Source organism: Rhineura floridana, chromosome 8, assembly GCF_030035675.1.
Source record: "Rhineura floridana isolate rRhiFlo1 chromosome 8, rRhiFlo1.hap2, whole genome shotgun sequence".
Classification (NCBI taxonomy): Eukaryota; Metazoa; Chordata; class Lepidosauria; order Squamata; family Rhineuridae; genus Rhineura; species Rhineura floridana.
The window spans coordinates 16,540,999-16,568,128 of NC_084487.1; the positions used below are offsets into that span (position 1 = coordinate 16,540,999).

Genomic DNA, 27,130 nt, shown 5'->3' on the forward strand with positions numbered 1-27,130 from the left:
GAATTAATAATGAAGTTTGTCCTAGCTAAATATAAAAAAGAGGAATGGTAATGTGCCTTTGTTAACATATGATAGAATGTGTATAGTTTGTTATATACACTTATGTTTCTTAGGAATATTTCTTAGGAAAACAGATTAAGAGAGTTATGGAAAAGTAGATATTTTAAATATGTTGGAATACAAATGACAAGCTAATGTCCTTTCCCCCCTTCTCTTTTCATTCTTGTGCTATAATTTACGAATAAAAATGTTTTCTTTTTTCTTTAATAAAAATGAACTAAAAACAAACAACTCTAGTATTCTACATGGATTTTTTTTTAATGTGGGAGAACAGTCGGCATCCCACACCCTCGAAAGCAGTGTTCACCACCCAGAGGTTTTCTGGATGTTTTGAACTACAACTCTCATCAGCCGCAGTCATCACAGATGCACTGGCTGGGACAGATGGGAGTTGTAGTACAAGTCATCTGGAAGGCACCTGGTTGGGGAAGGTTGATCTAAAGTCTGGAGATCAACTGCCTCAGCACCTTTTGTCATATTACGTTTGCAACATGGAAGCCCTTGCAGTGTGTCACTTTCGTGCGCTATGCAGGGGAATGTCAGAATCTGGCTCCTCCCCATTGCAGCATTGCATCTTGTGGAAAGTGAGGCACTGCTGACATGAGACGGAGCACTCCTTCCGCATGGCCTGGGGCCTCTGAGGTTCTTAGCAGTACAGGAAAGAGCAGGACTGCAGAAAGGTAACATAACAAGGGGGGCTAATTCTGGCTGGACAGCCTGTGTGGCATAGTGGTTAAGGTGTTGGACCACAACCTGGGAGACCAGAGTTCGAATCCCCACCTAGCCATGAAGCTCACTGGGTGACCTTGGGCCAGTCACTGCCTCTCAGCCTCATGAAAACCCTATTCATAGGGTCGCCATAAGTCGGAATCGACTTGAAGGCAGTACATACATACATACATATGAGTCTGGCATCTCATTCTTCATAATGTGTAGAACAGCTTTTAAATGCTGTCAGTGGGAGACACACATTGCACAGAATTAACTTGATGACAGTGTTTGCATTTAGGGAAGGTAGTAGCTCTAGCTGAAATTTTGGAACACCCCCAAATCCCCTTAGAATGTGCAGAGATCTGTTTAACAGAACTATCCTAGATGGATCTTAGAGATCACTGCAGGATACTGAGGGAGGAGGAGATCCCACTATGTACGTAGGATCCAAGCCATTTAAGAGATGCATAAATTTAGCTTCCCACCAGACTCATGAAATCAGGAATTTACAGATGGGCTCATTGTCAGCACTAAGAAACACAATCAGGAGAATCATGTGGTGCAGCTTTTGTTGGGCAATACCAACTGAAGTTGCAGATGAGAGATCACATGTCTGAATGTTTTCTTACAGTAAACACACTTAGATATTCATCTCCTTGCATACAGAAATAGCCTAGTCTCGACATGGCTGACTTTTAACAGAAAGTGAGATTGTGTTGTTGATTTTTGAAATGGTACAACACAGTGATTTTTCTGATCGTCTGTTGCAGCACTTGCACAGGCTTGTAGGTGTATCACGTAAGGATAGATGAATCTGTTGATTTTGACAACTCCCAGCTTCTCATTTTTCCAATCTTCAGTTCAGTTCAGTTCATTTCCACATCAGTTTGCGAATTTCTTTTAAAATAAAAAGTCCTCACAAAGATTCGTCAGCGTTTTGGTGCACATTATTCCTTTTTTTAAAGAAGATGTTTTTAATGTTTTTAAAGATGCTTTGTTTCAATATGATTTTAAAGATGTTTTGTTTTATGTTTTAAAGCCTTTTGTTTTTAAGATGTTTTAGAGTGCTTTTGTTTGCTGCCCTGGGCTCCTTCTAGGAGGAAGGACAGGATATAAATGTAGTGAAATAAATAAATAAATAAAATAATACATTTTTGCAAGCAATTGTCCCTAACGTAATGTATTTTGTATGTTATTTTCACCAGTATGTTAATTTTAATTTAATAATAATAAGTCTGCATCTGCGTCTGTTAGAATTGCTTGTTAATATGTGTTTTTTATAGTATGTTTTTAACCCTTTTTTAAAAGATGTTTTTAAAGCTTTTTTAAAAAATGTTTTTCACATTGTTTTGTTTTAATGTATGTTAAGGTCTGTTTTCATGGTGTTTTAAAGTGTTTTTAGCATTTCTGTTTGCCACCCTGGGCTCCTGCTGGGAGGAAGGGCGGGATATAAATCAAATAATAAATAAATAAAATAAAAATATATGCATTTTTACAAACTTTCCCCAAATATGCACATCCGTTTATACCTTTTTAGGGGTTTATACATTTTTAGGGGAGCTGGAGAACTGTACTGTGAATTTTGAAGAATTCTGAAAGTGTTTTGGAAAGTGCAAATTAGACAGGTTTGCATTAAAATGTGAATCAAACTGAATTTCTACTCCATCCCTAGTATTAAGCAATCCTCACAATATGTTTTCTGATGAATGCAGACATAGATGGATTAATTCTCACACCTGCAAACAAGTTAACATCCACAGTGGAATTATCGCTGTATTTCTTTCAAGCGGCTAAACTGACACAGAGTTGTCCACAAGCATTCTGGCACCCTCAATTGAAGCTGGCATGGTGCTTATAAACTGGATTATTCTCCCTTGCACAAGGGTTTGCTGAAGACTCAGAACCCGTGCCTTCCTCCAGATTACTTGGGTGATGGTTGTTTTTTCACCCTCTAAGTACCACTATCTATGAGAACATTTGAGAAAGTGGTGCGGTGAGTGAAGCAAGCAACCCTTATGTTTTTCAGGAGCTGCCAAAATACTGATGTGCAGAAAAATAGTTAATATGGATGCCAGTAGAATGAAAACAACAACAACTATTACTATTATTATTATTATTATGCTTAGGTTGGGGGAAAATTATTGAAAAGCTGTCATTGGCTACCAGCCATGATAGCTATGCTCTGCCTCCACTGTTGGAGCCAGCATGCTGTTGAATACCATTTGCTGGGAACTGCAGGAGGTGAGACTGTAGTTGCACTCAGGTCTTGCTTGTGCGTTTCCCATAGGCATCTGGTTTGGTCCACTGTGAGAACAGAATGCTGTACTGGATGGGCCATTGGCCTAATCCAGCAGGCTCTTCTTATGTTCTTATGGGTTGTTCAGTACATTTTGGAGACAGTGCCCATCTGTTTCTGATGTGCTTTTGCTTCTGAAGGACATTGTCCATAGTTTTTTTGGTGGTGGTGGTGGTGGTGGTGGTGGTGTTATTGTTAGAGGCCTGAGTGACTGCACAAAACATTTCACCACCTAAGGCTGGTGTGCCAGCTATGGCCTCTCCTGGAAAGTAATAACCTTGTATTGTTTTGCATTATTCATACTCTTACTCTCTGGATTAACACAATGCATTGTATGTGGGGCTACCCTTGATGACGGTTCAGAAACTGCAACTAAAACAAAATATGGCAGCTAAGTTACAAACTGAGGTCAGGCACATGCAATACATCTTGGCAATCTTGAAAAAGCCGCACTGGCTGCTACGAAGATCTTCTCCAGAGACTTTTCTCCAGGTTCTGAGTTTGAAAGTGAAGCCAGTGGTGGTCAGCACTGGGAGCATTTCAGTTCTGGTGTGCTGACTCTCAAATACTCTTCCTAGTCTTATTATTTTTGGCACCTGGTGAGAAAACCTTAGTTTCTGAGCGTTTATGTGTTGTTTTGATCCGGCTTGTATTGTTTTGCATTATTCCCGTCTTGTTTATTTATTTATTTAATGAGATTGATTGTGTCGTCGTTTTACTGTTTTAATCTTATGCCATTTTATTGTCTGAACATAATAAAAAAATAAACACTTCAGAAGCAGCCTCAGATCTTTCTGTGCTGACTGGCAGCTGAGATTTAGGAAGGTGGATAGTGGCCGGCAATTTACTGTATTATATTTTATATAAGTATATACGTTGCTGTTGTTGTAAATGGTCAATAAAGGCTAGTGGGCTGCATGCATACTAACCCATCTGCAGCACAAAAATATAGTTTTTCCCAATCCAGAAATATTTGTGGTCGTCCTCAACCTGCTGCTTTCCATCTAGATTGATTCTAGATCCTGTCTTCCACAACGATGAGTGTGGTTATCTGATAACCCTCCTCTTAATTAGGTTAGCCACGCCTTCTCCCTCCTGCACATGCACCAAGTGAATGAAGAAGGAAATGGTGATTGTGATCTTGGTATTTGCTCACCCACAATGTCACTGGGCAGGTGTGGATACCCCAACCACTTACATGTGTTTGCCAGGACCACCTACATGTGTTGTTATCTGTTTTCAAATGGACACAGACCACATTCACACCACACATTTATTCCACTATCATTCCACTTTAAACAATCATGGCCTTCCCCAAAGAATCCTGGGAAGTGTAGTTTGTGAAGGGTGCTGACCCCTCTTCCCCTCACAGAGCTACAGTTCCTAGACTTCTCTGGAAAGAGGGATTGACTGTTAAACCACTTTGGCAATTGTCTCCTAACTACTCTTAGCACCTTTCACAAATGACACTTCCCAAGATTCCTTGGGGGAAGCCACGACTGTTTAAAGTGGAATATTAGTGGAATGCATGTCTAGTGTGACTGCGGCCACACAGCAGGGTAGTGCAGTATCAATATGCAATGAGATTTTCTTTGGGGAATGAAACCAGCCTCTTAAAAAGTGCTTTTTAGGGGTAGAAAAATATGCAATAGGTCTAGATTGTTTGTTGACTGTTTGTAAAAAGGTACTGTCTCCATTGATTCTAGAATAAAATATTGTTAAGTATGCAGCCTTAGTCTGACTGTAACTCAAACAGCAACTTAGGAGCCAAAGATTTCCCCAACTTAAAGGAAAGAAGAAGAAAAAGAAGGGAGGGGAAAGCAGGCTCCATTATCCTAGACAGCACGCACAGTGATTCCCTTCTGTAACCTCAAAAAGTCCCTTTCTATATCTGTCCCACAAAGATATACGGCGGCGAAGTCCATGTCATTAACAATAACTTAAGTATGTTATCTTTTGGTCCACAGTTTCCCATGGTTTATTAACGGTATAACACATTAATTCTCCTTACAAGAGTGACCTTTACAACTCCAGCCATCCTCACAGCTTTTATCCAATTACATTATCACTCATTATAGGTACAGCCTTTCAAAATCTACATTTCCCTGAAAGGGAGGGAGGGAAATGGCAAGGATTCCACATGCAGGAGAGATACCAGAAAAGTGGGAAAGCAAAGATTTTATCTGGAAAACTAAGGAGAGCGTGCAGCTATTCTGAGGCTGGTCAAACTAGCTGAAAAGTGCTTTTGCACATTGGGGGGTACATCTAGATTATGTTTATGGTATCTCTCCTGGAACCCTTACAAATATTCAGGAGTTGCCCAGTGACACCTGTGTGCATCCAAGGTCCCACCTCTTGTAACAGAGTAAACATTTTCCTAGATGCAAAGAGAGTGAATTGTTGGAAGCTAGTATCATACCCAATAGTGCAGTGGCAAATTCAGAAGTGCAGGGTCCCTTCATGTTAGTCACAGCCATGCCCCCCCTCCTTTGCTGCTGTGTAAAGAATGAGATCCTGTTAAAACCTTCTCTCACAACAACAGATATCCCTAGGAGTCAATCAGCAGGAAAGGGGAGTGTGTTAGCTACTGAGATGAGTCTCCTCAATGTTTGACTCACCTCCTTTCACTCTGATTGACTCCAATCAGCAGAAAAAATCAAGGAAGCATGTTAGAAGACTCTTCTCAGTAACTAATGCACTCTCCTTTCATGTTGATTGCCTCATAGGATTCTAGCAAATAGGGACCCTGCTGAGATCCTGCTCCAAAAAAAGTAAGGAACCTAAGACACCCCAAGACCCTGGACAACTACAGCTCTGATTATACCAGAACTGGGGATGGTGAGGGACAATGTATTGTGGTCTACTGGTGGGACCACCTTTGAAAAATGCTCAGAAGCTTCGAACTAGTTCAAACCTAGCAGGCAGACTATTATCTCATTTAGGGTGTTCTGTTACTTGTGTGATTTTAGCTAAACCTGCTGACAATTTGCTTCTGGGCCTTTCAGACCCTGAAGAGTCTGGGACTACAATACTTTAGGGCAGCCTTCACCCACCTGATGTCCTCTAGATGTTTTGGAGTACAACTCCCATCAGTCCCAGACAGCATGGGCACCGCGTTGGCGAAAGATACCTTAGAGACTGCCTTTATCCATGCAAGCCATGTTGCACACATTGTTCAACAGTTGAGTTCCTGTTGATTCCCCCCCCCCGCCGCCATCTAAAAGATGTTGGGTGTGGAGAACATGCAAGAAAGAGAGTGGCATACCTTGGCACTTGAGGTGGCACCCTTTTTTCTTACTATTGTTTTTTAAATCTCTAGTGTCACTCCACAGACATTTGGGGGAAGGGGGGAATGGCAGCAGGGGAACATTCTGGCTGCTCTCAAAATAGGCATTTTTTTTTAAAAAAAAGTGATTAAAGAAAAGAACTGCCTGCTCTCACTGCCAGAGTAAGTGCCCTGCCCCCAAAACAAAGCGATCCATTTCACCTTCCAGTCTCCCAAAATTTGCTCCCTCCCACTTCCGTGAGGAAGGCAATTTGAATGTTCAAAAAGCACAATATTAATTAGGGCTGAATTGAAAAAGCCATCCAAAATTTGCTGCCCCGTTTGCAGATGGCAGGGATTCGTCCATTGTGGAGAGGTTGAAAAACCTGTCGAAAAGTTTCAGGCTATCTCTTACCTTTGGTAGTGAAAGAGGCGGGAGTTCCTTCTATTCTTTTTTTTAATAATCTTTTTCTATTTTTTAAAAACTTATTTTTGTCACTGGCTGTGGCAGTGAAACTCTTCAGGAGGCTGATGGCTGGCTGCTGCCATTTTCTCTCTCCCCCTCCCAGCCGAATGTTCCTGTAATGATTTTACATCATTATATAGAAAGCTTTGGGGGAGGGGGAGGAGGGGGAGAGAATTGAGGCCTGGATGCCAGAATTAGGCTGAGAATGAAAAAAAAAACAAACCACAACTACAAAGAGAATAAAAGAAATCACTACTGATGTCAAAGAGGGCCTGAAAAATTCAGAGAATTTCACTGACCCCCATGAACACTTACGTTTGCAAATTTTGAAGCCAAAGATTTTCCATGGAGAACTTCAGCACAGTTCTGGAAACTATCTTTCTTTTCTAACTGAAACTTAAAATAATTAGGACTGTCTGCCAGTTAGTTACTAGACTAAGTTCAAGGTGCTGGTTTTGGTGCATAAAGCGCTATACACCTTGGGACTAGATACCTGAAAGATCATCTCACCCCTTATATATCCAATTGATTGTTGCATTCTGCAGGCGAGGGCCTCCTGCAGATACCAACTTCCACAAAATATAGGAAACAGACCTTTAGTGTTGTGGCACCCATCCTTAGGAATCCCCTCCCCTTAAATATTAGACAGGGATTGTCTCTGTTGTCTTTTTGGCACCTACTAAAGACCTTCCTCTTTCAACAAGCCTTTTAAGCAGTCCGCAGCTGCACTGGAATTGTTTTTAAGTTTTTTTAAAAATTGTTTTATCACTTGTTGTTTGCTGCCCTGAGATCCTTTGGGTTGGAAGGGTGGGAAGCTGTGCTCCTCTGCCAAAAATGAAAGGAAGAGAACTTACCTATTGTGTTGACTCTGGTTGAAGGACTAGCTAATGATGCTGGCACAGAAGATTTAAGTGAGCTGCTCCCACTATTTATTCTTAGTGCTGGCATGTGAGGAGAGGTTGGCGATGTGGGAGACTTGCTGTCAGTTGTCTTGGGTTTTGCTGAGAGGTTCAGTGGCTGGGCCACCTCGTCCTAGAAGGGGAATATGAACATAAGATTATAAGAACATAGGAATTGTCCTACAGCTGGATCAGACCAATGGCTCATCTAGGCCAGCATCCACTTCACACAGTGGCCAACCAGATGCTTATGGGAAGCCCGCAGGCAGGTGAGTGCAACAGTAACTCTCGTTCTCCTGCAGTTTCCAGCAACTGGTGTTCAGAAGCATACTGCCTCTGACAGTGGAAGCAGAACATAGCCATCATGGCTGGTTAGTAGTCATTGAAAGCCTTCTCCTCCACAAATCCGGCTAATCCTCTTTTAAAGCCATCCACGTTGGCAGCCACCACAGCCTCTAGTGGGAACAAATTCCAGTTTAATGATATGCTGTGTGAAGAAGTATTTTCTTTTGTCTGTCCTCAATCTTCGGCACAAGAACACCCAGTAGTGGGACAGGTCATTCTGGTGTGACTTCTGCCTCATTGGCAGTGAAAAAATGAATGCGTGTGGATATTCACTTTTAGAGCATTGGTGACGTTAAAGTACACCAGGAAGTGTTGGGGGGCAATTCTAATGCACTTTATCAGGGAGGGAGTGGGAGGCTCTCTTTTGACAGTAAATGTTAATGGAACTGAAGAATTGTACATGGAAGCAGCACACCACCCAAGATTACAAATTATTTATCTTTATTTAGCAAGATTTATAGACCACTTAATTAAAAAACAATGATCTCTAAACAGTTCACATAAAATATTCTTTTGAAAACATCAATAAAACAGACTTTTAAAAAGTTTGTTGTTGTTGTTATGTGCCTTCAAGTCAAATTCGACTTATGGCGACCCTATGAATCAGTGACCTCCAAGAGCATCTGTCATGAACCACCCTGTTCAGATCTTGTCAGTTCAGGTCTCTGGCTTCCTTTATGGAATCAATCCACCTCTTGTTTGGCCTTCCTCTTTTTCTACTCCCTTCTGTTTTTCTCAGCATTATTGTCTTTTCTAGTGAATAAAAACCTAATAAAATTATCAAAATACAAATTAAAATCAACAGTTTTGAAAACAAATGTACATAATAAAATTTCACGTCTGGGTAGGCTTGCCTAGGCAAAGCATATTTTTAGCGGGCCTAGAAGATATTGTACAATTGTACATTCCTAATATCAATAGGCAAGGAGTTCCAAAGAATAGATGCTGCCAGGCTAAAACACTGATTTCTCGCAAGTAGAGAACAAAGATTGTATGGCACTTATAACATATGATATTACAAGCTCTAATGTCAGTGGGGCAGTGAATGCGCTCCAAGTTTTGTCAAAGGTGCTCCTTGAAAATTCAGATTAAAATCCGGAGCAGTTTCACTGCCTCGCTGACATCGGAGCCACCGGCCTCCACTGTTGGTCCATCTGTGTCAGTACTGTTTACATAGCAGCTCTCCAGGGTTTCAGACAAGGGCCTAACCTAAGATGCTGGGGACTGCACCTGGGACCTTCTGCATGCAAAGCATGTTCTGCCACATCCACATCTGTGCTCATCTTGGCGGGGATGAGGAAGGCGGAAAAAAAGAGGTTTCTATTGAGCCCACTGGAGTTCCTCCTTGTGTGGGCATCATGCCCACACTCAGTTGGATTGAGCCCTAGTAAATAAATGCTTTGTCTCTGATCTTGTCCTGCAACGGGTTCTTGTCACAGTTCTCTACTAGCCTTTTTCTGGATTTATGGTAGCACAAGGGACAGCAAACACAGGCCTAGCATGGGATGACTGCAAATGTGAAAATACAAGATGATTTCCCATCACTGCTAGCATTTCTGCAACTGAGTATATTCCAAAAAGTATTCCTGAAATTAAGGAGGATTGTGTCACGCTTCATATGGAGCCGTACAGCTTACACCTGCAGGGCTGGCGCTGAAGGGCAGCCAGGTCGGGCCCTGGCTGAGGGCCCCCTAATTAGGGTGGGGGAGTAGCGCTCCCCTTCCCCGCCCACCCCCATTCCCCACTGCCCGCTCACTTGCCCCCTGCCCTCCCCAGCCGCTCACCCACTTGCTCGCTCAGTAGGTAGGTAGGTAGGTGGGGCATGTGTGCGTGTGGGTGCCAGGGCCTAGGGCAGGCTGGTGCTCAAGGGCCTTGGCATGCCTGGTGCTGGCCCTGCACACCTGAGTACCTTCCTCAAGAATAGCGGAGTGGGGTGAATAGGAATGAGAGGAGGTGGTTCTGCTTCCTTTCAGTTATCTGGAGCAAGCAAGCTTCTGAATGGGGCCCTTTATTCTGTTCTTATATACCTTATTACTCTTTTATTTTTATTTTTTGCAACTGTCATGGTTAAATCCAAATTTAATCCTGAATAAACACAACAATCAAGGAAAAGGTAGTCCAAAAATGTCATCTTAAAAATTATGGTTAAGCTTCCTGCGACACAGCTGGTGCATAATCATCATCATCATCAAGCAGGGGAAAGAGTAACATTTTCCCCCCCTCTCTCTCATCCACACACAAATCGAAGCTGCATTCCTTAAACAAAGGGGTGGGCAGACTTCAAAGTTGCAACAACTACTTTGTTTTTTTTCCCCTCCCCTAGAACCCAGAGGTCCACCAGCTGGAGCCAAGTGTAAAAGTGGCTTAGAAAGAACAGTGAACATGCACTTGGTTGGAATGAAGGCGCAGGGCACCTTTGTGTGCACCTTGGCCCTGGGATTTCTTTTCAGTAGCAGAGCTGAGCTCATACACAGAACCGTTCTTTCACACAAAAACCAACTTCTGGTTCTCCACAAGCTTTCTTAGTTTTAGCAAACTATTTTTTAAAAGTATTTTTGGTGTGTGTGCGTGTGTCTGGAGGGCGGGGGGAGATTGTTGCTATTGTTTAACAGAAGACAGAAATTTTAGTGCAAATCACCCAGAGATCTGCCAGGAAACCCCAATCTACCTTTTGTCCACTCCTATCTTAAACAGTTTCCTTGAAAGCAATCATCAGAGTAGGCCCATTGACTTCAGTGGGGCCTTAATGATACTTTTGGTAGGGCTCCAGTGAACCGTGTGCTTTGAGCACTAAGCACTTCGAGCAATGAGGCTGAATCCTGCAAAGACAGAGGTGTTACATGTCCAGAGTTTTCATGTCCAGAAGGTGGGGAGACAGCCTGTTCTGATGGGCTTGCACTCCCCTGGAAGGAGCAGGTTCACAGCTTTGGGGTACTCCTGGATCTGACATTGTCGCTGGAGGCTCAGATGGCCTCAGTGACTAGAAGTGCCTTTTTCCAGCTCCGGCTGGTTTGCAGCCTGAGAGGTATATTTTTAGGATCCACCCTATTTTGTGATTCTGGTTGTTTTTAATTGTTTTTAACCCTGTATTTTAAGGTTGTTGCAATGTGCCCTGTGACCGCTGGGTAAAGGGCGGGCAATAAATGTTAATGCTAATGCAAAAAATAATTGAAAGTAAGTGAAATCTAAATGCGACTTTAACAATTATAAAGGACAATTACAACTGAATAAAACCATGTCAGCCCCATTACGGTATGGACTGGGATTTACCCCAAAGTCCTGTTGATGTCTACACATTTTTTTTAGTGGCAAAAGTAGCAAATGATAAAAATATATCAGGTGATCATCCTTAGAAACCTATTGATACCTAATTCCTTTAGCTGGTTTTAACATGTGTTGTTACTTTGAAAGCCACATAAAGTCAGCTATTCCACCCTTCATTTAAGGACCTCTGGACAAGAAACACACCATTTTATGACAACAACCCTGAGAGGTAGGCTACATTAGAATCCAGGTCCCTACCTGGAAAACCACTGGAGCTCTGCTTCCAGAACTCCCACCTTTGAGATCCATGGCATCTCAGAAGACTGAGTGTCAGACAGCCCACACAATAAACCCAAGAAATCAGTACTTGAACCCAAGTCTCTCAGATCTGGGTTAGGTTTCATTATTGTTGTTGATATTTTTAATGTTCTAATATAATTATATGTTTTTATTCTGTACGTCGCCAAGAGTGGCTGGACAACCAGCCAGATGGGCGACTAATAAATCTAATAAATAAATCTAAGGCCAATGCTCCAGCAGTAGTTCACCAGACCTCTCAAAAATTGGCCTGCAATAAATACCTCACCCATTCCCGTATCAACAATCACACTCCACCCTGCAATCTTAGGGTCCAAAGAGACATGATGTGCACCAAATAGCACTTGTGCCCAGGAAGGGAGGAGGAGTTGATAATCATCAGGATCACATCAAGTAGGATGAGTTTAATTCTTTCCTCCCCTGCTGTGATCCTGACTTCCTCCTAACGCATGTAGCAGCTTCCAAAGAGAAATAAGGAGACATTTAATAGAGCAGGAGTGAGAGTCCCCCTTTAGTCCAGGGCCATGTTACTTTCTGTTACTTTCTGAACAACTTTCCAGGGGCCGCATGCCCGCAGTAAGCAAGAACAGAGGCAACAGTGTGGCTTCTACACACACTTGCACACCCCTCTCTCTCCTCTATCCAGGCACGCAAGAAACTTTATCAATAGAGTTCAAAGGCCTGTTCAAGCCATGCAAAAACACTCAATGAGGATGAGAAGTAAGGCCAGTGAGAGATGTGCTTTGGGAAGAGGGGTGTGGCTGGGAGAAGGTGTGGCCTGGGGAGAGTCCCGAGGGCCAGATAAAGAGGCTTGGAGGGCCACATTAAAGCTCCTGGGCTTGAGGGTCCCCAGTTCTATGCTAGCTGGTCACTTTGACCATTGAAGGATGAGACCTTATGACATGTTATCCATTCCCTCTTCTCAAAGGAGCCCTCTAACAAGAAACACTTGTGGATGCCCTATATTAATTCCTGCATGCAGAATTACTCCAGGACATGAATTTTCTAATGCATCAAGTTGCCTTCCCTAGAAAAACCTAGACAGATGTTACAGGTGGCACAAGCAAGGGAAGATAGTCCAAGAACTGCTCAGCATGACAGCAAATAGAGAGAACATCATACATTTAAAGTACGTCGCTTCCCCCAAAGAATCCTGGAAACTGTAGTTTACCCTCACAGAGCTACAGTCCCCAGCTCCCTTGACAAACTACAGTACCCAGTGTTTATTTGGGGGGAAGTTCATGAGCCTCAAATGTACTTTAAATGCATGGTGTGTACTCAGCCAAAGAGAGCAGGAGGAATACAGAGGAGAAGAGGTGGGGTTTTTTCTATTGTTTTAGGTGTAATTACAATTACATCCCACCTTTCCTTGGAGGAGCTCAAGATGGTGTACATGGTTCTCTCCCGTATTACATAACAAGGCTAGGGTGAGAGAATGAGACCAGCCCAAAATCACCCTGTCAGCTTCAGGGCCAAGTAAGGATTTGAACTTGGATCTCCCAGGTCCCAGTCTGATATTTATCATTTATTTATTATTTATTTATTAAATTTATATCCCGCTCTTCCTCCCAGGAGGACCCCAGGGCGGCAAACAAACACACTAAAACACTTTAAAACATCATAGAAACATCTATTCTGATACTGTATTCACTACACCACAACAGCTCCCCAACACCACTCTGCTTCTCAGGCTGGTTCAGGAGACTTGCTTACTTTTTTAAAAAAGTTTTCCCACTGATTCCAACTGGCTTTCAAGTTAAGATGATTTTTAGGCGGCGGCTGTTTTAGAATATTGTTTTTAATCTGCTGTTTTTTTTTTAAATAGTTTGGTTATTTTATGCCGGGCTTTATCTTGTTTTTATATGTGGTTATGGCTCCTTGGCTGTGAAATTGTATGTGTGTATGGGTTGTATGTGGGATTGTATTTTATTTATTTATTATTTATTTATTTATTTTATTTTATTTATAGACCGCCCATAGCGAATAGCTCTCTGGGCGGTGAACAGCAGAGTTAAAATACAAAGTTACGATAAAACATACAAAATCACAACAAAGAGAATAAAAACATTAAATATAAAACATGAATGTTAAAATGCCTGGGAGTAGGCGCCAGGCGTATCTCCTCGGGTAAGCTGTTCCATAGTTCGGGGGCCACCACAGAAAAGGCCCTGGATCTAATAACAATCCTCCGGGCATCCTGATGGGTTGGTACCCGGAGGAGGGCCTTAGATACTGAACGAAGTGAACGGGTAGGTTCATAGCGGGAGAGGCGTGCCATCAGATATTGCGGTCCCACACCGTGTAAGGCTTTATAGGTCAAAACCAGCACCTTGAATCTGGCTCGGAAACGAATAGGTAGCCAGTGCAAACGGGCCAGGACAGGTGTTATATGCGCGGACCAATGGGTCCCCGTCAACAACCTGGCTGCCGCATTTTGCACTAGCTGAAGTTTCCGAACGGTCTTCAAGGGCAGCCCTACGTAGAGCGCATTACAGTAGTCCAATCTAGAAGTTACCAGAGTGTGAACAACAGAGGCGAGATCGTCACTGTCCAGATAGGGGCATAGTTGGGCGACTAAGCGAAGATGGTAAAACGCATTCCGCGCCACCGAGGCCACTTGAGCCTCAAGCGACAAGGAAGGGTCAAAAAGGACCCCCAAACTACGAACCTGTTCCTTCAAGGGGAGTGTAACCCCATCTAGAACAGGCTGAACATCCACCATCTGGGCAGGTAAAGAGCTCACCAACACTGTCTCAGTCTTGTCTGGATTGAGTTTCAGTTTATTAGCTCTCATCCAGTCCATTATTGCGGTCAGGCAACGGTTCAGCACATCAACAGCCTCACCTGAAGAAGGTGAAAAGGAGAAGTAGAGCTGCGTGTCATCAGCGTACTGATGGCAACGCACTCCAAAACTCCTGATGACCGCACCCAGAGGCTGCATGTAGATGTTAAAAAGCATAGGGGACAAGACCGACCCCTGAGGGACTCCACAATGGAGAGTCCAGGGTGTCGAGCAGTGTTCCCCAAGCACTACCTTCTGGCGACAATCCGCTAAGTAGGAGCGGAGCCACTGCCAAGCAGTGCCCCCAACTCCCAACTCCGCGAGCCTCCCCAGAAGGATACCATGGTCGATGGTATCAAACGCCGCTGAGAGATCAAGGAGAATCAACAGTCACACTCCCCCTGTCCCTCTCCCGACAAAGGTCATCATACAGGGCGACCAAGGCTGTTTCGGTGCCAAAACCGGGCCTAAAACCGGATTGAAACGGATCCAGATAATCGGTTTCATCCAAAAGCGCCTGGAGCTGGCCGGCGACCACCCATTCCAAGACCTTGCCCAAAAAAGGGACATTCACCACCGGCCTGTAGTTGTTCAGAACATCTGGGTCCAAAGAAGGTTTCTTCAAAAGAGGTCTCACTACTGCCTCCTTGAGACTACCAGGGACTACTCCCTCTCTCAAGGAGGCATTTATCACCTCTTTGGCCCAGCCGGTGGTTACAGCCCTGCCGGCCTTCACCAGCCAAGATGGGCAAGGATCCAGGGCAGACGTGGTCGCCCGCACCATTCCAAGCACCTTGTCCACTTCCTCAAGCTGCACCAACTGAAATTCATCCAACAATGAAGGACAAGACCGTGCTCTGGACACTCCAATGGAATCATCTGTAATAACATCAGAGTCTAAGTCCCGACAGATGCAAGCAATCTTGTCTTGGAAGTGCTCCGCAAATTCGTTGCAGCGGGCTTCTGATGTTTCTTTAGTATCATGAGGGGCAGAATGTAAGAGCCCTCGTACCACCCTAAAAAGCTCCGCTGGGCGGCAAAGAGATGATCTAATGGTGGCAGCAAAGTAAGACTTTTTTGCCGCCCTAACCGCTTTTACATACGCCTTAGTGGAGGCACTCACCAAAGAATGACTGCATCCATCAGGAGTTCGCCTCCACCTGCACTCTAGCCTCCTTCTCTCTTGCTTCATCACTCTCAGCTCCGGGGTATACCACGGTGCTGTTTGAGTTCTGCACCGAAGGGGGCGCGCGGGGGCAATCATATCAATGGCCCGGGTCATCTCCGTATTCCACAGGTCGACCATGGCTTTGACAGGAGCGCCAGTACTATCAGCCAGAAAAACTCCCAGAGCACTCTGGAAAGCAACAGGATCCATAAGCCTCCGGGAGCGGACCAACTTAATAGGTCCCCCACCTCTGCAGAGGGAAAGGGCTGTCGTGAGTCTAAAGCTCAGCAAGCGGTGATCTGTCCATGACAATGGGGTAGATGAAAAATACCCCACCCTCAGATCACCATCTCCATGACCAGTGGCGAAGATCAAATCAAGAGTATGTCCTGATACATGCGTAGGGCCAGTAACAACTTGAGACAGCCCCATGATTGTCATGGAGGCCATGAAGTCCTGAGCCGCCCCGAACAAGACAGCCTCGGCATGAATGTTGATATCCCCCAGTACCACCAGTCTGGGGGACCTCAACAATACCTCCGAGACTATCTCTATCAGCTCAGCTAGGGAAGCCGTTGGGCAGCAAGGTGGGCGGTACACCAACAGTATTTCCAATCTGTCTCCATGGCCCAACACAAGATGAAGACACTCCAAACCAGTCACCGACTGGACAGGGTGCTTGGTGAGAGAGAAAAAACTCCGATAGACCACAGCAACCCCGCCTCCCCGGCCCTCAGATCTACCACAGTGCTGCACCGAATACCCAGGTGGGCAAAGCTGGGAAAGAGCAACTCCTCCCTCCTCACCCACCCAGGTCTCGGTAATGCACGCAAGGTCGGCGCCCTTCTCCACAATCAAATCGTGGATAAGGGGTTTTTTATTAACGACCGACCTAGCATTTAAAAGCAGCACCTGGAGATCCGAGAGCTGGCTGACAGTACAACCAACAATCCTGTGGATATGAGGAGAACCGGAACAAGGCACAGACACAACTTGTCTGGGACGAGTTCCCCTTACCTGGCACGTTCTCCTTTAATTTTAAAATTTTAATTTTGTAAGCCACCCAGAGAGGACATTATCCTATAGACTGGCCTAGAAACCTTTCAAATAAACAAACTCCCAGTAGATGGCACAGCAAACACCTGTTGCAATTAGCTGCTCCATATAGGAACATGATAAGGTCCGGTACATATGTAATGTGTTATTGTGGGGGCTGTTGCTGAGATGGAAACACAGGAAGCTGCCAGATACTGAGCTGGACCATAGCTCTACATTGTCAACACTGACTGGCAGCAGCTCGTCAGGGTTTCAGACAAGGGACATTTCCAATCCTACCTGGAGATGCGGGGGATTGAACACGGGGCCTTCTGCATACAAATCAAATACTCTGCTGGTGAACTACAGCCAAAGACTTTACATAGGAAGCTGCTATACAGAGTTGGACCATTGGTCCATCTAGCTCAGCATTGTCTACACTGACTGGCAGAGGCTCTCCAGAGCCTCAGGCGTTTCCCAGCCCAAAGAGGGTGGAGCCAGAGCCAAAGAGGGTGGAGTCTGCATCATTACAGGATTCACTCTCTCTCTCTGCAACCTCATCTCTGCAGACTGCATGAGATTAGTTCTCTACCCCAGAGCTTACTTTAAAAAAAAGAAATTGAGGGAAGGGGCTTGGAACACTGGTGGCTGGTGCCCAATGGGACTGGTAGGGCAGAAGGCAGGGAGACCAACAGTGGCTGGAGCTAGAGCCAATCCAAGGCACAACCACCCCCTTATAAGTAAGATGGCAAGCAGGTAGTTACTGGCTGAATGCAGACTTAGGTTGGTGCCCCATTTGCCCTACTGGACCAGCCTCCACTGGCTTGAAGTATCTTTGAGGAGGCCAGGCCCCCTCAGACTGTGGTCCCCAATTAATTTAACTTTAGCTGAGCTTGGAAGATTTTGAATACGGCTCACTTGACACAAACCCTTCTCAAAAAGTCTCATCTAAGATATATCAATTATGAAACTAGATCAAAGGAACAAAACAGAGAAGTTTTGACTAAGTTAAACATTCATTTCTCCATCTGTGAAAAGGTAAGTACTTAGAGCAGAAGATGCTACTTGTGACCCTGAATTTTTAAAAGGAGTAATATACACATAGATGCGATGAAAACAAAATGTGATTGTGGGTGAAGGTTCCAAATAGCTTTCTTTGAAAAATGGCACATTTGGTGAGCAATAAATAAAATAATAAATAAATAAATAAAATAAACGAACACCATCCTCCCCCCCAACACACAAATAATAATAATAATCTGTACATTAAACTGAAAAATTGCCCACAAAGCCTCTTAAGCAAACATTTCTGCCACGAGAGTAGATTTGGCAGAGCTGTGAGAAATAACTGAGGTTTCGGTCTTGCCCACACTTATCATCTCAATGCACCCTACTTTGAGCAACAATAGTTGTTTTCTGGAATTGGAGAGTCTCAAACCATACCAGCAACTAGAGTCAGAGGTCTGGTCAGCATATCCAGCAGAATGAGGCAGCAGACTGGACTGGACCATTTCAAACTACAGGTTAGAAAAATCACAACTTTGAATTAGTCCCCTTAAAAAAAGCAAAACAGCAACAAAACCCCAAATCTCCACAAGAAGAAAAATAGCTCCACTGGGGTGTTTGGAGCCACAGCCTTTGTCACTGAAATACTATATATTTGCTTTAGGGATTTTTTCCTATGGTGCAGCAATACACAAGGTCACCTCTTGCCTGCAGTTCTATCCTGTTGGGTATGCTTTAATTTGGATTCCTGCACGGAGCAGGGGGTTGGACTCGATGGCCTTATAGGCCCCTTCCAACTCTTATGATTCAAAGATTGAAAGGATTATACCACCACATGACGGGGGTCTAAAATACCACTTTTGGGGATATCTAGGGGTAAGACATCTGAAGTGAGATTTCTGAATTAAGAAGCAAGAGATTTCATCCATCTGTACAGCAATGTGGCAGAGCCTGCAAAAGAGGTAAGGTGGAGGGGGCTGTGCACCACATTGCCACCAGCTGAAGGTGTGACTTAAGCAGAGGACTTCTCATTGTGTGGCATCTAACTGGGAACAATGCTGAAATGACTGGCACAAGCACAGCAGAGGCTGCTCTACTAAAGAGGCTTTCCACGACCTTTGGGAACACACATCCATTGCATATTGCAGCCTATTTAAATGACCTTGATGGCAAGAAATTACAGCCAAAGTGAGATAGATGCATGGAACCACAGAGGGAGGATTTTAAAAAAGAAGAAATAATAATGCACCCCTACTGCTTTGGAAACAAAGCCCCAGACCAACTCTCCCACGTGTCCCCCTTTCTTTTTTTCTTTCCCCTTTCATAGAGATCTTCATTTCATCATAAATGCACAATACGATGCATTTCCCTGCACATCTGGGGCCATAGACAATCGTGCCATTGTCGCTTGCTGAACAATACTGCCAGTCAATGGCTTATCTATTCAGTCGCTAGCTTATCCCAAAAACGTCTGACCAGTAAATATATCAATAATGGACGCCCAGTGTCAACTGGCACACACAAAAGTAAAACCTTCCCCATCATTGCCTCCAGAGACTGCAGTTGCACACCACACACACACACACACACACACACACACACACACACACACACACCAACAGGCTTCTTCTATTCTTTTTATCCCATAAGCGGTTCTGAAATTATCAACTGCAATTATAGGAGTGGAAAGGCAAATGCAGTTGTGAAACATGTTGTGTAAATGAATTATGCTGCTGTTATTATCCCCCCTGATGAAATGACTGTATTAAACTAAGCAGGAGATGCTCACATGACAGGATGGCAGAATTAGATCATTCTCTCCCACAATACCAGCACATGGGCATTAGGGATGGGGGAGAAATTCGATTCAGTTCGCATTTCAAGCCAAATCTATCAAATCCACACTTTTCCAAAACAGTAAGAATAACAAAACACAGCCATCCTTCAAAATTCACACTTATCTGAATTTTGCAATGCAGTTCTCCAACTGAAGAATGTTTGCAAAAAGGCAGATATTACGGTGAAGTGTGCACAAAATGGACTGGTGAAAATAACATTAAAAATGCATTATAATAGGAGAAATGGTGTTCAAAAAGTGTACATTAGTCAAAACAGCATACAAAAATGTATTTATTAGGAGAAATTCACACTAAAATGCTAAATAATTTCCATGACGATGTTTTTCTTAAAAATTGCAAATTGCTGTAGAAATGTGGAGAACCAAATTTAAGATTAGAAAAATGACAAACGGAGAGAACTGAAATTGACATACCCTTCCATTCCTAGCGGGCACGCCCGTACCTGCATTCACAGAAACAGACTTTCACGCAGACACACACCAAACTGGTACTCTTCCCCCTCCCCATGCCTTCCCCCTTTCCTTTCTCAAGGTCTGATTAAGAATAATGCTCCCTTTTCTCTCAAGGAGAGAATTTATGCATCATTCTGCACAGAAACACAGAAAGGCAGGAAGGAAGGAAGGAAGGAAGGAAGGAAGGAAGGAAGGAAGGAAGGAAGGAAGGAAGGAAGGAAGGAAGGAAGGAAGAGGGGGGCAGAAACACATCTGAGTAATAAATGTTAACGAAGACACCGTGAAAAATATGAGAGATCTTTTTTTCCTAAAACCTTGGCCAGTGGTGTCCAAACTTTTCACTACGGACCACTTGGAAAGTGCTGAGTGTCTCGGTGGGCCGCTTAATTATTTATTAATTTTTGGCCTGTCGTAGCAATTGTAATGCGCTGTAGTAGGCAACGTATGGTTTTTAATTGTATTTTTATTGCTTCTTCTCTTTCTTTTATTTTACATTTTATTGTTTTACAATTTGAATAACATGATGGATGGGCTATCCTGCATCTTTAACCACAAATCCACAGACGCGCCACGGACCACCTGATGAAGTTTGTAGACCACTGGTGGTCCATGGGCCACAGTTTGAGAACCCCTCACCTAGACGTTACAGAATTGTCCTTGAAGCAGATATTGCTGGTCGTCCTGAAAGCAACCCAGTGAAGAATCCTTTTCCAGCTGCCCGGTGAAGGGATAGATGATAGCAGAGCATTGAAAGGTAAAAACTGAGTTGCTGGATCAGGTCAAAAGTCTATCCAGGGCAACCAGCTGCCTCTGGAAAGTTTGCAAACAAAGCAGAACGGGGTTAGTCATCCCCTCTTTGCCTCTAGCATCCAACAACAAGGGTATATTGCACTTGAACACAGAAGCTCTGTTCAACTGTCATGGCTCATTTAGCCAGTGACCCTCTGTGGATTTGTCTACTCCTTTTAAAACACAATCTAGTGACTATCACCATACCTCGCGATAATGAATCCCTTTATGCAAATTATAGAGACATTGTTTCCTCAGTCTGTTCTGAAGGTGTGAAGTTCTAAAACCTATTGCCAAACCAATCTGGGTGTCAGGAACATTTCTTTCTGTTCACTCAATTCCTATATTGCTCCCTCCGCTTAGCTACCATTTTTTTTAAAAAAAAACCTAAAGCAACACAAAAAGCTTCCCCCATCTCTTTAATCAAGGTTTGGGAACCTGTGACCCTCAGGCTAATTTAGTGCAGAATGGGGGAAGCTCAGAAGCAGAGAAGGAGGGCTGGATGGTGTAAAATGGTGGGGGGGACAGTCAAACTAGATGGTGTAATAAAAAGAAGATTGGGGGGAGGAAGCCCACTTAAAGAGTTCTGGTGGGAGCAATCTGCCCCTCCCCCGGCAGCTGCGTGGAGAGTAGGGATGGAAAGATCTGCCAGTTTCAGTTCGCTCAGTTTCTCATTTTTCCAGTCTTTGAGCTGGTTCACATAGTGATTTAACATGAGATGGGTTCTACAGTAGGGCCCCCCTCATACAGCGAGTTATGTTCCGGACCCCCGCTGTAAAGCGAAAACCGCTGTAAAGCGGCTCCCATTGACTTACATTGACTAAAATGGCGTCCGGCGGTAAAAAAATGCTGTAAAATCGGAACAAGCGCTGTAAAGCGGGGCCTTTCTACAATTCACAACCACTGTATTAGCGGAACGCTGTAAAGCGGAATGCTGTAAAGCAGGGCCCTACTGTACTTGCATGCCCGTTTAATTTTCAGCAATCACATGATGTAGGAGGCAAAGGGAAGGCGTACTGCTGCTTTTAGCTTTTAATCTGCAGCAAATCAATCCAATCCAAAAAGAAAGTGTGATGGTGGTAGAGGCAACAGCTACAGGTGATGGAGCCCAACCACCAACAGCTTTTACTGGGTAATTCCCCCTTGGCCGGAGGCTACAACGCATGGGAATGCATGGGAAATACGGGGGAGCCCCCCTCCCTTCTTTCTATGCTGACTCCCTCATATTTGACCTGGACCCAGGGCCAGATTAAGCTGAGGAGGGCCCCTAGGCTGATTGGTGTTTGGGCCCCCCTATCCCCATGCTTCACCTACCTTTCCGTTGTTTTTTGCGGCGCACGCAGGTTTGCCATCAATCAAGATGGCGGCCGAGGTTTCCCTAAGGAGCTGAAGCCTCTGCCGCCATCTTTGTTGATGGCAGCAATGCGTGCGTGTAGCATGCATGCGTGCCATCAGCCAAGATGGCGGCAGAGGCTTCAGCCCCTTAAGGAAACCTCAGCCGCCATCTTGATTGATGGCAAATCTGCAAGCTGCAAAAAACAATGGAAAGGTAGGTAAAGTGGGGGGATGGCGGTCCGCGGATGCTTCCGCAGATCGTGGAAGAAGAGCGGAGGGCCCCCTGTAGCTCCAGGGGCCCTCAGGCCAGCACCCCATGGGCCCCCAAGAGCTCCGGGCCCCTAGGCTTCAGCCTACTAAGCCTAATGGATAATCCGGCCCTACCTGGACCTGGACGCCAGCTGTCGGTATGACCCAGGGACGTGACTTGATACTCCAACTACGCCAGGCCACTGCCACCGCCGCCCTTCGCAGTGGAGAGCGCCGAACCAGGCTGGAGCTGCCTTTCGGTGGGTCTGGTGCTGCAGCCTGTCCTCGGGAGACACCACTTGTTGTGATATCTTTTGGCGGCTTCTGAGGGCCTGGAAGCGCCCCTGCAGCTGCCGCCGTCCTACCATCTGGCCTCTGTCCACTTCACCTTGATATCAGCTGTGCTTACACCCTGGCTCCTTCGCCTCGGCTTGTTTGAGAAAAACTTCCCTGTTAGTCCCTGCTAGTTTTGACTTTGAGGGGCCTGTTTATCCTGCCCTTTGTCAGGCTTAGGTGGGCAACACAGCCAGTTTCAGACAAGACTGTTAGGAGTTAAAGACACAGTGAAGCCGGTAATTGACAGCACTTGGCAGAAACGCCCAAGGTCAGGCTGCAGCTGTAACTGATAAGTGAAGCAGCAGTAAAAAGGCTTCAATGAGCACACAGAGGTGTGGGGGTAATAGGAAAGCATTATAGAGTTGGTTGGTGAGCAAGAGACGGAGCACGGTGTGAAAACAGTAAAGTTTTGTTTTCTTAAAGACTTGGCTGATGGTCTATTATTTCGGTCGGTGACTGGCACTGATACACAAGCTAAAACGCTACTGGACTCTACTGGTTATACTGGTAAATTGGTGCTGCACTCTACAAGGGTTATGGGCCCAGTTCCAAACCAGTAACACCCAGTTAAAACCAGTGAGCAAGCTTGTGCTACGCCGGACAACCGAAGGAAGCTGAGCTGGTGAGCTGTGGGAGAGCAGCAAAACAGAGATAGAGAACCGTGTTGCCTGGAAACCAAAGTGATAAGAGGTCTGCAAGAATGACTGGAGTAACTTTGGCTGGCATTCCACTGGAACGTCTCTCTGAACGAAATTACTCATGCTGGCGGCTGCGGATGCAAGCCTATCTAAACAGAGAAGATTTATGGAAAGTAATTGACCAACAACCCCCCTCCGTTCCACCACCTGCTGAATGGCTACACTTGGATGAAAGAGCGAAGTCATTAATTATCTTGGCTGTTGGAGACTCGCAACTACTGCTTCTAAGAGGTAAAGAAACTGCTAAAGAAATGTGGACTGCTTTAAGAGCATATTATGTTCAAGAAACAGCTAGCAGTAGAGTAAGTCTTGCGAGAAAACTATACAGAATGCAGCTAACTGACAAAGTAACTATGTCAGAACGCTTAATGAACATTACAAGCCTGTTTGTAGAATTACAAGAAAGGGGAGTGGAACACTCTGAAACGCAGCAGATCTATATCACTCTTTCAACACTTAATGACTCTTGGAATCCTGTTATCAGCGCACTTGAAGCGATGCCCGATTCTGGACTTTCGTTTCGATGTGTTGCAGACAAACTAAAGCAAGAGTGGGAGAGAAGAAAAGAAACAAAACAAAGGCAAGAGGGACGGAACGAAAGGAGTGAAAGGAAAGAAAAGACTGAGATAAAGGCTTTTGGGACTAAAGCTTGTTACAACTGCGGCTCCTTGCATCATTTAAGGCGGGACTGTGACTTACTGAGAAGGAGGAGGGACGGAAGAAAACCCTCACACGTGCAGTTGGTGAGTGCAAAGACAAAGAATGAAAAAGACTTTGTTAACAGAGACAATAGTTTGTGGGTCCTGGACTCAGGTTCCACCCATTCACTGATAAAAGATAAAAGTCTATTTAAAACAATGGTGCCAGCTAATGAAGACGTGAGTTTAGCTGATGGCACTAAACAACAGGTGATGGGTAAGGGTACTGTACAGTTATGTGCTTTACAAACAATAATGACAAATGTTTTATTTGTGCCTAATTTAACTAACAACATTCTGTCAGTTTCAAAACTATTGCAAATGAATTATAGTGTGTTATTTAGTAACAAGAAATGTGAAATAATGAAAAGGGGAAAGGTGTGCCTAAAAGGATATTGTAAGGAAGGCATGTTCTATGTAAATGTAAACCCTGCAGTACAAGCCTCACTAGTAACGCATAAGAAAACACATGATAGATGTATCCATGAATGGCACCGAAGGCTGGGGCATGTAAATTATGAGACTGTGAAAAAGGCAGAGCAATTCAGTGCTGATGTACAACTAAAAGACTGCAAGCAATACATGCAGTGTGAAGTATGTCAGCAGACAAAGGCCACTGTAGCTCCAATTAACAAAGTAGCTGAAAGAAATACAGATAAGCCTTATCAGACAATACATGTTGATTTAGCGGGACCATTTCCCAAAACAAAAGGTGGTGCTAAATATTTTCTCGTGATTGTTGACGATTTTTCAAGATTTTGTCATATAAAGTTATTGAAAACAAAAGATGAGGCTGCAGAGCAATTAAAACGTTTTCTAAACAGAGTAGAAGTGCAGCATGGTACACAGGTGCAACAGATTAGATCTGACCAGGACGGGGAGTTCACAGGAAAGTCCCTGGAAGAATATTTGGAAATGAAAGGAATAAACCTTGCTGTAAATGTGAATCAGAATGGGACAGCTGAAAACAAAACATTGCAGGATGCAATGAGAGCAATGTTAAAGGATTCAGGGCTTGATCAATCTTTCTGGGGAGAAAGTTTAATGTATGCTACATATATTCAAAATAGAGTACTGCATAGAACTATTGCCATGTCACCATATGAAATGTTGTATAAAAGAAAGCCCAGATTGCAACACATACTGAGATTTGGTTCCCCATGCAGGGTGCATGTTCCCAAGGGAAAGAGAAAGGGAAAATTGGCTCCCAGAGCGAAAAAGGGATATGTGTTGGGGTTTCAACATGTGAATTACCGCGTGTGGGTTCCACAGGATGGTAGTGTAACACTCAGCAGGAGTGTTAGAACACAAGAACAAGACTCAGAGAATCACAGAACATATGTAAATTTAGAAAGCAGTGACACAAATGGTATAAATGCAACAGAGCCTGCTCAACATATAAAACAGGAAAGGGAAGAAACAAAACAGGAGATACGAGACAAGCAGCTCTGCTTCCAGTAGCAGTGCATCAAGCACAGACATAGATACAGAACAGGAACAAGAAACAGAAACATTAAGGAGGTCAACAAGACAAACCAAAGGGAAACCTCCAGAACGTTTCCAAGTATCAGCCATACAGAGTGAGACAAACAATGAGGAAAACAAACAGAGCAAAGTAATAATAGACAGTGATACCCTGTTCATAAATAAAATAAGAGAACGAATGGCAAAGTATGCTCAAGAAGGTGACAGTGACTGTGCATATATGTGTTAAATGTGTAAAGAATGTAGAAAAGTGAAAAATGCCTGAAGACTGAACAGATGTAAGATAGTAAAAAGCAAATGTATGTAACAAAGGAAATGTATAATTGTACTGTGCGAAAAAATGTAAAATTGTAACTTGAAATGTCTGTCTGGAAGGTGGGGGCTGTCAGGCTTAGGTGGGCAACACAGCCAGTTCCAGACAAGACTGTTAGGAGTTAAAGACACAGTGAAGCCGGTAATTGACAGCACTTGGCAGAAACGCCCAAGGTCAGGCTGCAGCTGTAACTGATAAGTGAAGCAGCAGTAAAAAGGCTTCAATGAGCACACAGAGGTGTGGGGGTAATAGGAAAGCATTATAGAGTTGGTTGGTGAGCAAGAGACGGAGCACGGTGTGAAAACAGTAAAGTTTTGTTTTCTTAAAGACTTGGCTGATGGTCTATTATTTCGGTCGGTGACTGGCACTGATACACAAGCTAAAACGCTACTGGACTCTACTGGTTATACTGGTAAATTGGTGCTGCACTCTACACCCTTCTCCCTGTTGGAGCTGCTAGACGTTAAGATCAAGAGGAGGTGCCGCTTTTGATCTTGCAAACGGACTATCACCTACACTGGTTTCTATGCCAGGGTGGGAAGACTTACACCAGGAGCATCCATCTGAAGTTACACCTTCGGACTATGCAGGCGAGAAGCCCTATTATTGAAACTCAGTTGCCTCTACCATATTGTTTAGTTTTTACTGTTTAGCCCTTTGATGTTCTGATGTTTTATATGTTTTCACTTTGTACGTCACTCAGAGTGGCTGGGTAACCAGCCAGATAGGCGACTAATAAATCAAATAAATAAATAAAATTTAATCTGAAAAGAGAAGGAAAAACTTTGTATCTCTAGGAGCTTGTAGACGCTTAGCAGAGAGCCTGTGTGGTGTAGTGGTTAAGGTGTTGGACTATGACCTGGGAGACTAGGGTTCGAACCCCCACATAGCCATGAAGCTCACTGGGTGACCTTGGGCCAGTCACTGCCTCTCAGCCTCATGAAAGCCCTATTCATAGGATCGCCATAAGTCGGAATCGACTTGAAGGCAGTACATTGAGGAGCAGGAGGGATAAGCTACTACAAGCATTGGAAAGTACCTGTATGCATATCATTTAAACAATATGGCGGCTCCACTTCCAGGGCAGGTCCATGATTGCAGTGCTCTCAAACAAGAGTCTGGGCACAGTTTTGAAATGGATGAGGGTGAACAAACTGAAAATGAAACTGGAAAAGACGGAGGTACTATGGGCTGGGAAGTCGTTTATTCAGGATAGAGAAATTCAAGTGCTTTTGTATCTGTTGGTGCTCCCTCTGAAATTTGCAATGGGGGGGAGCACAGGTGGCACCAGTAATTAGGAAT

General features: G+C 44.2%; 1 protein-coding gene across 16 annotated transcripts in view; it reads right to left on the reverse strand.

Moving 5' to 3' along the window:
* The window catches only part of SOX5 (SRY-box transcription factor 5), a 1,141,232-nt gene that overhangs the window by 78,306 nt on the left and 1,035,796 nt on the right, over positions 1–27,130 (reverse strand). For all 16 annotated transcript variants that reach the window (XM_061638411.1, XM_061638415.1, XM_061638414.1 and 13 more), the window contains one exon: positions 7,653–7,830. In XM_061638411.1, coding sequence (XP_061494395.1) covers positions 7,653–7,830 — 178 coding nt within the window. The remainder of the gene's footprint in view (positions 1–7,652; positions 7,831–27,130) is intronic.